General features: G+C 36.4%; 1 protein-coding gene across 4 annotated transcripts in view; it reads right to left on the bottom strand.

Moving 5' to 3' along the window:
• DLC1 (DLC1 Rho GTPase activating protein) overlaps positions 1 to 13,952 on the bottom strand; it is a 406,041-nt gene extending 392,089 nt beyond the window's left edge. For 2 of the 4 annotated variants that reach the window (XM_059909786.1, XM_059909792.1), the window contains exons 1-2: positions 13,015 to 13,308; positions 352 to 1,497 (exon numbers count right to left, since the gene is read on the bottom strand). In XM_059909786.1, coding sequence (XP_059765769.1) covers positions 352 to 1,374 — 1,023 coding nt within the window. In that variant the 5' untranslated portion in view covers positions 1,375 to 1,497; positions 13,015 to 13,308. Of the gene's footprint in view, positions 1 to 351; positions 1,498 to 13,014; positions 13,309 to 13,729 lie in introns of those variants that run through there. The other 2 variants (XM_059909788.1, XM_059909787.1) reach the window with 2 other exon arrangements.
• Between the last annotated feature and the right edge of the window lie 381 nt (positions 13,953 to 14,333).

Raw genomic sequence — 14,333 nt, 5'->3', positions numbered from 1 at the left:
ATGACATTCTTTCTAAAAATTAGAGATCACTCTTTAGATAGGCTTTGAACTATCTGGTGGCTATTTAATTCCAGCCAAAGAAAGTGAAACCAGTTCTGTCTTCAACACTATTCCAAAATAGAATGTTCATGAACCATTATAAATATTGTTAGTGAAATGGATAGGTTATCCTGTTTTAATTTTTACATATTTTGATGATTTCCCCAAGAAGATGCTCTTTGAGTCATACAGCTACACTACTGAGCAAAAGAAATGTCCACATATCTTTTTAACTCTAGCAAAATAATAAGTGACAGAAACAAGGATATTTACAAAATTCCAAAAGCCAGATAATAGGTGCATGTGTCTTACCTTTCTTTTACGAAGTCTGACTTGGTTATCTGTGGGTTCATGTGTGGCCAGAGTCTCCTTTATGTGTAAACACTGCATGCCATCTCCTGAGTTGACCTTTGGAAGACTTCTGTTTTGATGTTCTGAGAAACCACTCTTCTCCAGGCCATTTTCAGCTGACATTCCACTAGGGCAGGAAGGAGGCTGCAGAAGGCAGCTTCCAGAATCTGTTTTTAATAATGGCAGTCCTCTGTCTGTACAAGGAATAGCCAAGAACTCATCTTGTACTGCACTGCAGGTGTTTCTTTCATGTTCATCTTTAGGGAAGTCGGGTTTCCTTCGATGCTGAGCAATTACAGCAGAATTAAGCAATTGCTTTTCCGGCACAATATCTTTCACATTCAAAGAATCACATGCATTCATTTTGGATGCATCTTTTATTTCACTTAGGCTTATATCCTTACAAAGCTCCAGGCTTTTACTCACCATGTCAACAACTTTTCTGTCCCCCTTTTCCTCTACCAGCACTAAACCAGCTCCACCAGCCATTCCCCAGGAGTCATAAGAACCTTGGTTACTTTCCATGATGGGCAGCGTCTTTACTAAGGAGCCTGCTCCTTTGATGCTATGTTGGTCTGATGTTTTAGGCCCTTGAGTAGTTAAAATCTGTTTATCATCTGTAAGATATAGATCAGAATCAGTATCCTCATCAGAAACATGCACTAGTGTTTCCGTGCTGGCCTCCAGAGAAAGAAACTGGTCTTCACCTTCATGGCTGTCATCTTCATCCACCTCCTTTGAAATGTGACCCATTGGCCTCCCAGGAATATCTCTCAGCTCTGAGCCATGACAGCAGTCTGGTAGTGAAACACACCTTTCTTTGCGGTCCACATTTAGAGTTGCATCTTTTTCCATACTTGCCTGCAAGCTGTCAGCTACGAGTCCATGATGACATGCTGTGTTACAATCATCAGAATTAAAAGGCTGTCCCATCCACTGGGTCACATGTTCTTCCCAGCTTCTCTTTCTGATAGCTACAGACATGTCATCGTAGTTTAACAACAGATAGAGAGATACATTCCATATGAGACTAAAGGAGATGAAACGATGAAAGATTACTTCAAATTCACTGATTGAAGAAGAGAGTAAGTTTTGTCATTGCACCACCTATTAAAAAATTAAAGAAATATACATAGTTCAGGATATAGTTCTAAAGTCAAAATATATCTTGGAAAAGAGAGCACTTAAGCTGTGCTATGAAAGATTCAGAGATTGTATAAAGCTTCTATTTAATAGCCTTAATAAGGTTATTTCTTTAAGAAGCAGGCTAATAGTAGAAGACAATTTCACATTCAATATTTCTGGTCAAAAATCATTAACAATACTTTTAAATGCAGCTGGATTGATTGATCTATTAATGAATAAAGATATACATATTGAATATTTAAAATTCCATTAGGAAAATGTTTGGATTGCTATACTTAATAAAATTCACTGGAAGAAACTAGTTGCTCTAGCTTAGATGCTTTCCTGATTTACTTTTGTGGACACAAATCATTACAGAAATCTATTGGCTGTTTGGTTTGAATTGCACTGAAGGCCACCAGGGAACTGTTCATGCAAAACTTGAGCTATAGAGACAGCATGTGTAATGTATTAGTGTGTGAAAGAGCTAATACAGATCCCAAACTACCAGAATGCATTTACTCCAGGGAGTGACTAAGAAACATGGAGTAATCCAGTTTAGCTCATATTAACACATAATTCATGCATAAGAAAGCATAACACACACCACTTAAAACGCCTTAGGATAAATACATTTACATGCATCTCATTGCTGCTATGACCCGCTAGCAAGCTAGTACTGTTGAAGCTTAGAGAAATTAAATAACTTGCCCAAGGTCATACATCTAGGAGGTAAGCCTGGATTCAAAGTAGGCCCCGGTTCTAAGACCCAGGCTTAGAAAGCCAACAAACTTCATCCATGGAATGTGATTCTACTGCCACCTCTTCCCTCCACACATCTTTAGTAGATATAAAATCTAAACTCTTCAGGCAGGAATTCGGGTGACCCAAAAAGAAGATGTGAGCATGATAAGACAACTGAAATAATTCTTCAGAAATTTCAGTCTCATTCTCTTTGGCTTCTAAGGAGTTTAGTTTGTATACTTCTGTTAGCATTTGGCCATAAAATTTTAAGTAAACAAGAAAACCAGACATAAGATAAGGTCAGAATATAAACACATTCCAGGTATCCATTCTTTTTGCCTTAAATTATTCAAAGCCTTAGTTAAAGGCAACAAATTATACCAGTGTAAACTCAACCTTATAAAAATGACTAATCCAAATGTTGTCCCATTATGAAACCTAACGACTGGACTGTAAAAGAAAAATCTTATTCAAGAGCAGACACTTCCAGTTTTTACACCACACAAGAACTGTCAGCACATAACATGGGTTGGTTTATTGATTTCAATCATAAACAAGATTAACTGAAGTGCTGGTTTGGGGTCACTTCAGTCTATTGAAAAGGACTATGACTCCCCACCAAAAATCGCAAGCTATTCTGACTAAGCACATGCCAGAAAGGTAAATATTCCCATCTTGTAAAGACCAGGAATGTACTAGAATTTTGGTATCCCAGACTGACCAAATATCATTCTGGTTACTATTCCGTTTCTTTATGTGTCTGTGAGTATCTTTGAAAATGGTCAGCATTCACATTTTCCATGTTGGCATTCATAAGAAAATATAAAGTCCCTGAATTCCATGCATAAGTCATTATAGTGTGGGAGGCTACGGAAAGTGGAAAAAACGCATAGATGCAGGCCAGAAAATTTCTGCTTTCATGGGCAAATTTGGGTTGTAATAGGGCGGTTCTGTTTTAGATGCTTTCTTTTCTTTATTTTTATCCAGTGTAGAAAGAGCAGGCTAACTTAAGAAATGCCAAGTGGTATTAGTGTCATGCCTAAGCCACACTTACATTTAAGTTCAGACAATTCTGGTTTTCTTTCTCTGATGAAGAAGGAGAAAGAGTTTTATTAACCCCTTGGGGAACAGATTACATAAAATTTTTGCCTTTAAGTCCTTACCATAATATTAATTAGCTTACTGCACTCAACGTTGGCAAGTAGGTAAGTTTTTTTTTTTTTTTTTTGGATCCATGAAGCTTTTGGGGTCTTAAGAAACTCAGGTTATACCCCGTAGTTGCACAGTGATTTGATTTGATTTTATTTATTTTATTTTATTTTATGGCATGAAGGTTGCTAGTCTTTCTTTTTATTTACGGCTGTGTTGGGTCTTCGTCTCTGTGCGTAGGGCTTTCTCTAGTTGCGGCAAGCGGGGGCCACTCTTCATCGCGGTGCGCGGGCCTCTCACTATCGCGGCCTCTCTTGTTGCGGAGCACAGGCTCCAGACGCGCAGGCTCAGTAATTGTGGCTCACGGGCCTAGTTGCTCTGCGGCATGTGGGATCTTCCCAGACCAAGGCTCGAACCCGTGTCCCCAGCATTGGCAGGCAGATTCTCAACCACTGCGCCACCAGGGAAGCCCCTAGGTAAGTATTTTTATAACATCAAAGGAAGACAGTTCAACAAGTTCTGAGACAATCTAGCCGCAAAGAGAGATTATAAATTAGATAGATTTGATACAACATTAACTCCTTCTGTCCTAATTTCTAATCTACGTTCTTTGGACATTTCCAAATCATTCCTGTGAATTTATAGTGTCTTTATTTTGAAGACATAAAATTTCCTAACTCTCATTATGACCATCATCACTACAGTTTGAATGTTCATTCCATATCCTGTGGTCTGATAGATTGTTTTAAAAACTTTATCTCAACAAGCTTTCTTATTCATACTTCCTATTTTAATTCTGATTTGTAAGATTTATAGTTAAAACCTGCCTTCAGGATCTAAAGGCTGAACACCGTATTAATTAAAATATATTGTCCATCACATCGGAGTATATTGGCCTCATTTTCTAAGTCATCTGAATTGACTAGAATCTGTCCTGTAAGATTTAGAAGTCTTTGTAAAAGACCTCACTTTCCCTTTGAGCCTTCTCACCAGGCTGCCTTGTTCAAAATTATATTTCTAATTACCGACTACTTATTTTGCAAACTTCTACTACTTTTTCTTGTAATCACTTTTATGCAGTTTCATTCAGAATGAGCTCAGCTGCTGAGGATTTGGATGAAGGATCTGGAAAAGTGTAAGTCATTCCAGGGTGTTGATTTTATGAAGTGAATTTCCATGGGGATTTTTCACTTCTTAGATGCATGTGTTCAAACACCCCTGTATTAATATTACAAGAAACTCTATGTACCTCTAATTATGTAATGATTCTGGAAAATATTTGTGAAATGCCCACATTTGCTTTTTGTGATATTAGTGCATAGGCTGTTTAGACACAGAGTGATTTAAAATTTATTGTTTGGGTTAATTTCATAACACCACTCTTTAACATAAGCATACAGTGGCATGCAGTGTATATTTTAAAATTAATCAAAATTGAATTACTGTACTAAAAAACAATTGAAGATATTCTAGTTTGAGAATCCCTGACCTATGTCTGACATCAAATGATCATGCTCTCTTTTGCACTTGCTCCTGAAATAAACACACACCTTGTATTTTGACCTAGAAATTGTCCCTAGGAAAGAAGAGCCTGATGGGAATCACTATTGCCGATACTATAGCCTGGGAAAACACGGTGCAGATGAAGTACTTGTGGCTGAAATCAAGTGGGCAGTACCTTAGAACTGAGAGCAACACTGCCTGATCATAATCATTTATTCAACAAGTGTTTATTTAGTGCCAAATGGGCTGCAGGCAGTCTACTAAACATTGGGAATATAAGCCTAAATATATATTATATTGTTTTATCCTTTCAGAAAACAGATGACATATATAGGTATATGTATACATACACATATACAAATAAATACACACACACTCACACACACATGCACATGATTGACTCCTGGGTTGTTTTTAAACACCTTCACACAGCTGCTGCATATTTAATAGAAGGCATAATAGTACTGCCAGTTTCTCTGTATTTTCCTACTCTCTCCTTAGATGGCTGGAGTTACTTCTGGTTTCCCATCAGGTCTTTCTTCTTAATTACCCATCCCATGTTAAATTTCTACTACTACTCTCTTCTCCTACTACTCTTCTCCTACTCTTCTCTCTTCTCCTACTACTGCTTTAATGCATATCTATATGTAATAGCTACCACATAGCTTGTACTCAGTCACTGGGAGAAAGAAGAGAAGACATGAGGGAAATAATCTCCTTTTAATTAAAGGTAGGTTAAATTCTCTAACATGCACTCTTGCAAGAATAGAGAATGCATCTGAACCAAGAAGGGAGCATTTCTACAATGGCCCACATTGTTGCTAATATAAGGGTCAAGTTGGTGAGGTGGAGAGATGGGGAATCTGGACATCCTAGAGTGATGTGACATCTTAATGTATCTTGGCCTACACTCAGGGAGTCACCTTTGCATGTAATAAGTGCCACCCAAACACTTATTGAATTGAATTAGATGATTACAGCAGAATCAACATATAAACAGACATGATCACAGCTCACTGTAGTTCGTCAAATGTGTGCTCACTGATGGCAAAGTAAATCTTCCTGACTGAGCATTTGTGGAGGTCAAAATGAAATTCATTTTCTTGATGGAACTGTCAAAGAACAAATTATCTAGCAAACTAAATTGTGGCACATTTGGGCACCTTCCACTGCCCCCAACTCAATGATAACATGAGAGGAATGCTTTTCAACGCAAAACTGTCAAATATTCAAGAGGCTTAGGATCAGCGAAAACGCCTAGGACAGATATGATTATTCTTAATCCCTTTATGTAAACGCATGAACAAATAGCAAAAAAAAAAACCACGTTCAAAGAAAGCATTTCTAAGAGTCTAATCAGGATAGCCAACTTTTAGTAAAAGACAATTAGTGCTTTTTCTTTAAAATATTCATGCTAACTAATCGAAATTAGACAGGGCTAGAATTAGGCTTAGGAGAGAGAAACCTTTAATAATGATGCAAAAACCTATCTCTGTATGACTACAGGCAGATTTCCTTTCTTTAGTGGCAATCTTTGTCTTAATCCTTCCCAAAATCATTATCCATCTACTTTTACATACTTTGTCAAATGTTGGAATTTACTCATTATGCCTCATTAGCTGTCTGTGGAAAAAACAAACTCCTGTTAAAATTCTTTACTGGTAAATTACTTAACGAAGCTTAAAATATTATATATGAAAAAGCTTCCATGTCTTTAGGCTGTCTGGAAATCATCAAAAGTCTTAGTAAATTACAGAATAAACCATGTATAATGAGCTAAGTCAGTGGATTAAGTAGTACATCACTTTTTCCGAGAGACACATCCAAGCTTCCATCATTTTTGGTCTTTAGAAGAAGAATGAAGAAATGGGTACCCAATTAAAATATTTTTTTAAATGTTTACCTATTTTTATGTATATATTAGTTTTACTGAGCTTGGTAAGTTTTTTCTCCTTCTTAGCTCTCAAATGTGTTCCAGGAATCAAGTAAATTTGAAATTAACTCTGTCAGTCCACTAGAATTCTGTCAGCTTATCAGGAAAGAACAGGCTGTTACAAAGTTGCAAGTTAATATTTCTGAGGTGCCCTATTTTTACCTCCAGCTTCCTACTATTTAATGTAGCCTCAGTAGTTTATAATTCCCTTGCAGGGAGGAACCCAGATACTGGCAGTGTTTGACTTACCACCACTTTGCCGCTCAGGTCAGCCAGGTTTGCGGATTCTCAGAACGTTTTTTTAAATAACCACGTGTAATTTGAGTAAATCTTTAAAAATGTCATATTTGTCTGATACCACTAAGACTTTCCTGGGGATAATTGGTTTCTAAGAGATCCCAGAATTAACACAGTCTTGGGAGACAATATTGCATCATGGATGCAGTAAGTTATAGACACCTGTTTTTCCTTCGGGATTCCATGTTTTATTTTTTTAGAAAGTACACTGTCTTCTCAATAACAGTGTTCCATCTGGTACAGAACCCTTTGAGCACCTAGAACTACGCTGTATCTTAGCTATTTCTTCAAATAAATTCATTAATGAATAATTAATCATTTGGTTTTTTGACTTCGTATCTCTTTTCTGCAGACTCCCTTATAACCAAAGAAAAGTATTGCCTTTGCTCCTAACTTATTTCACTTGGAATTTTTCATGCAACAGGAAGTAGCTTAGAGTTAAATTTGATATCAAAAGTTTGGTTGTCTTTTTTTTTAATGGCAAAGCAATATGATTGAAATGTGGTTTTGCCTTATTATAAAAAGATACTTCTATTCCACAACGGACATGAATTATAATGCTTTATCATCAGCATGGTGAGATGTGGCTTTGCTTTAAGTGGCCACTTTCTATTTTTAACTTTGCTATCATTTCTAAGAACACTCTAAGGGTAGACACAGTAATCACCAAATATAAACAAGAGGGCTACAGCAACACAGGTGCTCAGACAGCTAGGTGACAACAGAATACTGAGATTTCAGTCATTTGGTAAGTACAACTTTCACTGAAATCAGGAACATGAAATCACTGAGAACTTAGCTACTTCTGTTAGGTTGGTATCCTATCAGGGATTGATGCCTCTAATATCAACTTTTGTCTTCTGTATTTAATATCTATAATTCTTATCTTATTTTGTCATCTTCCTATGTACATTTGAGCTTGTTTTTACTACCAAGTGCCCCATATACCCAAGTAATAGTAGGTGCATTAGAAACTTTTGATGATCGTGATAATAGTAATAGTAAAAGAGCTTCCATGTATTAAGCCTTTACTGTGGATCAGGCCCTGTATTTGGTGTTGCACTTACACTATCTCCTTTAGTAATAATACTCACAAATACTCTATGAAGTAAGTACTATCATTGTCCTGATTTTACAGGGAGAAATTTTGGCAGGACTAAGTAACTAGCTCAATCTCTAACACCTGTTGATGGGCAGTGATTATTACCTCTATTTTTTGTGAAGGCAATATGTCTGTTAAAGAAACTTTTTTTTTTTTTCTGGTGATTTGCATTAGTTACTAAGGTTTTGTCTTCCCCAGTTTTCTCGCTTCTATAATGGGAATAATGAAAATTGTTGAGAGAGAATAATATTGAACTATAATAATAATGAGCTGATAATATATGTAAAACACTTAATCCATGGCATAGTGCAAGAACTCACTAGATACTAAATGATGATGATGATGATGATAAAGATGGTGATGGCAATGATTCATTTAGTTTTTGACGGATCTTAGCTGCAGAATCCATGGCTGAGTAGGAGCTGGAACTATCCCTTGCATGCCCATGTTATTTCAGTATAGATGAGTGATTTGACCACAAGGTGAAACGCCATGATTCTTTCTTTCTTGATTCATTTGACCTCTGCTTTTTAAAACAAAATATTGTTTGTTATACTGTATGCGACCCAATTTGTACATACAAAGTCTCATCTAATGCTCAAAATGACCCGGTGATATAAATATTTGCATTATCTTCCAGACTTTACCAATAAAAAGCAGAAGCTCAAAGTAGGATGGGGCATGCTTGAAATCACAGAGCAAGGATTTCAAATGTCAAAGATGCAAATCTGAGCCAGTTTTCTGTCTCTTCCCACGAGCTTTCCAGTACACCACCCCCATTTAAATTGTGGAAAATTCACTAGTGCTCTGCTCTCACTGGCCTCGTGTAACTTAACTTTGAACTATTTTTGGATACTCATGCTTTCTGCTGGCTCTTAATGAACTTGTAATGTCATCTTATGAGAGTGCTATTAACCTCTGGCCTCAGGCTCCGATGACTTTTGCCAACCTCTTATTTTCCTTCCTCTTTAAAAATTATTATTCTATCATTACAGGATGTCTGGGAAATTTTTTAAAAAGTCTCACAACACCAACTCTTCAATACTGGTTTTCCTTTCCTTTCTTTCTTCTTTCTTCTTTCCCTCCTATTTATTCCACAAACATTTATTAACAAACATGTATTGACAATACCTGACATGCTAGGTATTTTGCCAACTGCTGGGAATAAAAAGAAACACTGGTTGAATTTCTAAACTTGCTTTCTGATCTTCCTACTTCCTTTGGATCTCATTTCTATTAAAGGACTGATTTCCTCTGGATTATCTGAATTGTATTGCTAAACCATTTTGTTATTTCAGTCTAATAGGGAAACCTTTTCACACATACAAGCAACTACAACTGCTTTTTTCAGTCCTCTGGCTTAATTCATGAGCAAGTTTATACGCATGCTGTTTACATTGCCTTTCAGCTTTTTTTTACATCGGAATTCCTATTTAATCTTTTCAAGTTCACTTATATACTCTATAATCCACTGAATCAAAATCAATAATCTCTTTTAAACTAGGTCTCAAGATCCACACTTCACCTTTATTCTGTTTACCTTCTTCAAAAACTAAGCGCATCTATTTCTCAAAACCCTATGAGCTGACCAGCAGTTTAATGCCAAACTAGAAGTAGTATGCTGTATTTCTATATCCACCCCAAAGTCAATCTGGATTTGGGCTTCTCTGTGAACCTGTTTGATTTGTGCAACTAAGGGGCTTATCATTCACCTGGGAGAAGAAGGTACAATACTTATGCTATTTCCTTCAAATCTGGAGGAATTTTCCCTCATCCTCTTTAAATTCTCATGTACAATTCTTAACGTTTATTCAGATAATAAAATTTTCTGATCCAGATCTAAATCATCTCTCATTTGGAACTTTGTTGTACTATAATGATTTCTACAGAGAGAATTCTCATTGTAAGATGATATTGACACCAATTCATTCATTCTCCAAGAGGAAACAAATGAAGTAAAAACGAAAGACACATCTTAAATGTCCCAGTTCAGAGTTGTTTTAATCCTATAACACCCATCCTCTATAAGTAAGATTAAACCATGCCTAAAGTATTTGTACTGAGGTGTATGGTATGAGCAGGTTTGGATAGGGCCAGAAAAATTCTCTTTTTTATTACAACGTCCTCAAGAAAAAAATAAAACGGTGTACTAGGCCCTCTAGTAATCATGCCATCAGTTGTACAGGCTATTGCTTTACTGCATTTATTCCTCATTCCAATCATGTAGAGTGTGGAGACACTGGAAGTGTTGAATAGCCTATTTTTAAGTGGTAATAACATCAGGAAATCCAATCTGGTTCAGAAAAATGGGGAAAAAAAGCATCATGACTCACATTTTCTCTAAGGAAATGGTATGTGCTAGAAATGACACATATTAGTTTTGTTAGAAAGGCTCTCGCCATGGAAAGTGCAATGTTTTGGCGTGCACAGCAACATATACTGTCATATATGAAGAATGTACAGATGAAGCAGCCAGCTCTTCCATTTGACACTGCACTGGTCAGCCATTTATTTATATACTATAACAAATTCTGCATGCTACAACTAAAGGACTTTGTAGAAGGCTCGGAGGAGATATATGAACCAATTAAAGGACTGTAAATAAGCTGTAGAAGGGGAAGATGAAAGGAAGTGGGTTTATTTGGCCTAGAAATGTACACTTATGTTTTCACACGTCCATTTAGGCTTTTCACATTTCCACTGAGGTAGAAACCCACAGAACTGGAAACAGGCTGCAGCAATAGAGATTTAGGTTAGATAAATAAAAGGATGTCCGGGCACGTGAGATTCTTAAGCCGATTCCAGTGGGGGGCAGTAAAATCTTTTCCGAATGTCACTGGTTAAGTTGATTTATAAGGATACCATTTGGAGGCAAGGATATGAATCAGACAACCTCCTTTCTAGCTCTATGTTTTTAAGAAACATCAGTTTAAAGTTAATATAATTATTAGCATATGGATTGATTTTCTTGGCATAAACATGAAATGTAACAAAACAGTCACAAACAAGTTACTCCTTTAAAATGTTTGTTGAAGGCATAAGAAAACTTTTGCATTTGAGGAAATTTCATTACTTAGTAAATTTGATTCTTTTTTAAAACCATTAATGTATATTTTTTTCTACACTGTAATACTGGTGGCAGCTGTAAGCCTTTTTTTAAAAAATAAGCATTACAATTTTCTGTTTAAGGTAGCCTTCTACCGGATTCAAATATATTCATACTTTATTATGAGCAGTTATTATTTGAGAACAAGGTGATGTCATATTAAGTTACCTGAATTATGATACAGGGTACTATGGTTCCACTGTCATCTCTTCTACTAACTAGTGGTGTGACCTTGGACAGGTCATTTTTGAATGTCATGCTTCAGCTCCCTTTTTGGCACCTTTAGACAGTGTTAGAAGAGGTGACCTCTTATATTCTTTCCTTCCTTAAAATTCTATTGAGGAATTTTATTAAATCATAATTTAGACAAGTCAATATTTTATTTTTAACATACTTAAAAAACAGATTCTTTTTATCACTTTTAGAAGTCTTAACACAACAAATTGTTAGTGAGTAGTTAAAATTTGTCAATATAAGTTATTCTAGCATAAAATTTAAGCATAATTAGCTAATACAGCAAAAGGTCACCTTATACTATGTAAAAGTTTATGATGAAAACACTTGATTTCTTATGATCCAACTGTCAAATAGCTTTCATATTTCATTTGGGATCTTTTGTGTTCATCTAATAGATTTGGAAATATGCATGGATATTTGTTCCCTTCACATACCATTCCATATGATTTCTATAAAATAATGATTTTCATTCTAAATATTCAGAAATATAACAGTATGTTATGCATTAAAACTCTCTGCTATGTCAGTCATTACTAAATTTCTTTTCTCATATACTGCACATGTAAACATAACTTAAATACACTATAGCCCAGTGGAAATGTAATTTTATGATTACATGAATTATGAATGCAGATCAGCTTTTCATATGATTGTAGTGATTTCCAGCTGCCTTAAAATAGTAACAATGAATGTCATTGTCATTGAGATTTACTTTATTCAAAAATATTCACACAGAATATGATCTGAGCAGTGAATAGTGAATTCAAGAAAGTTAATATAAATTAAATCCAATTCTGATCTTTAAATTTTTAAAAATCAGATTAAATACTATTTAGGATAGAAATATTTGTAAAATTTCGTGTGTTTACTCTTTTTAAAAATAAAGCATTTAAGCTGTGCATTAGCAGTTTGACCTGTGGTTGAAACTGGGTGGGGAAATATTGAGGAATCTAATCTTCATATTTTAAATGAGACACAAAATTTTCTTTGGAGATGCATTATTAAGAAAAGTCACTCTATAGCGGGATCTACTTTTCCTGTTGGCAAAAGACGGGGAAAGAAAAAAAATCATTTACACCTCACAATGTGTGAGAATATGTATCTGTTTCATATAAGCCATATAATAGGAAAACTGGTCTGTCTTCTGGCTCCAGTCATAAATAAGTTAAGGATTAAAAAGGGATGAAAATAAGATCTTAGTTTACGGAGAAAAATCTCCATGGAGCCTATTTTAGAATTGACATTTTGCTAAAACAATTAGACTCACAGTTTTTTACTTACTAAACTTTTTCCACTTCTGATTTCGTGGCTCAGCTCTAAAACCTAGGAAATCACCACTCCGTGCAAGATGCTAACATTTCTCTCAATCTTTCTGCCTCTTCAAAGATTGCCTCAAAGCGTAAAGATAGATAGTCCACAGCGTCTTACCTAGACGAGGAGGAGCTGAAACGCCGAGGCAAGACATGCTTCAACACTCAGCCTAGGAAAGGAGTCCGTCCCCGTTAGTTTCTCCAAAATATAAGTTCACATTTCGTGGTTGAGATCATGGCTCTATTCTAAGCAGTTCTGCGCAGTGTGTGATTCTAACAAAAACAGCCTCCGCAGCTGGAGGGAGCCTTAGCTGAAGCCGGAGTCTGTCAAGGCGTTCCTAGTGACTTCTGTCTAGTAAATTCAGACTGATGTTTTGCAAAAGGGGCCTCCACAACCAGGCCCAGATTGCCTGGGAAGCATTTCCTGCCTCTGAGTGGTGTGCATGTGAGAAAGACTGAACCGAGAGGAGGGGAGGGGGGCAGAGCAGAGGCCCGCCCAGGCGATTTAGGAGTTCTGATTTTACACAGAACTTAAGTGAGTTTGTCAAAACCCTTGAGGTGATTAGCTGGAGAGTCATAAAGCCGTAGAGCTTTTTCTATCTCACGCTGCTTATGAAAAAAAAAAAAGAAAACATCGTTCTCTCCTTCCTCTACAACTTTTCCACTGTATTCAATGTATACACACAATGTAATCAAAATACCTTTGCAGTGCTCCTTTCAAAAGATCTTTTAAGGGAGCAAGATGCAGTTAGTTTTAATACCGTAATTCTTCTAAATTTGAAAACCTTTTTAACGCTCCTTCATTTAAAATGCTGCAGCCTGATATACCGTACCTGAGAAGATCTGTAAGTAAAATCCTAGGAATCCAGCGAATAGAACGTTTTCTTCCAGATCTCTCCGACCCCAAGAATCCTTCCCGGAATTAAAGTAGTTTGTGTCATGGCATAGGCAGTATTGCCTCTGGTCAGAATCCTCCAGTTACACACATCTAGCGCTGGAAAAGCAGAAGACAGACTCCATCTTGATCCTATTACAATCTTGCTGACATTAACCACTTGCAACTGCTTCCATCCAGCAGGACAGAGTGCCCGAATCACTCTAAAGCAGCTCACAATATCTGCATCCTTCCTCCACGCAAATGTTGTGAACTATCGTCTGTTTATCTTTTCTGCTTTCTTGTGCCTCCACTGGATGACTTCCTCCTAGCTGCTCTAGGCTGGGAACTTGGACTACCATTTGGTTTTGATTAAAACCAGACAGCCAACTCTGGAGAATTTAGGGAATAAGCTAATGGAAACTGCAAGTATGGCTTTAATTAGTACATCAATTAATAATAGATGTTCGCTCGTCTTATAAAAAGATGACACAAATATAAACGCAGAGGAAGCTCAAGTCGTTTCAGGAAAGAAGTTGCACCAATTCTCCTTCCTTTATGAC

Source organism: Balaenoptera ricei, chromosome 21, assembly GCF_028023285.1.
Source record: "Balaenoptera ricei isolate mBalRic1 chromosome 21, mBalRic1.hap2, whole genome shotgun sequence".
In the NCBI taxonomy this organism is placed as follows: Eukaryota; Metazoa; Chordata; class Mammalia; order Artiodactyla; family Balaenopteridae; genus Balaenoptera; species Balaenoptera ricei.
Note: the sequence above shows the minus strand (reverse complement) of the source record. Positions and strands in the feature narration are given on the sequence as shown.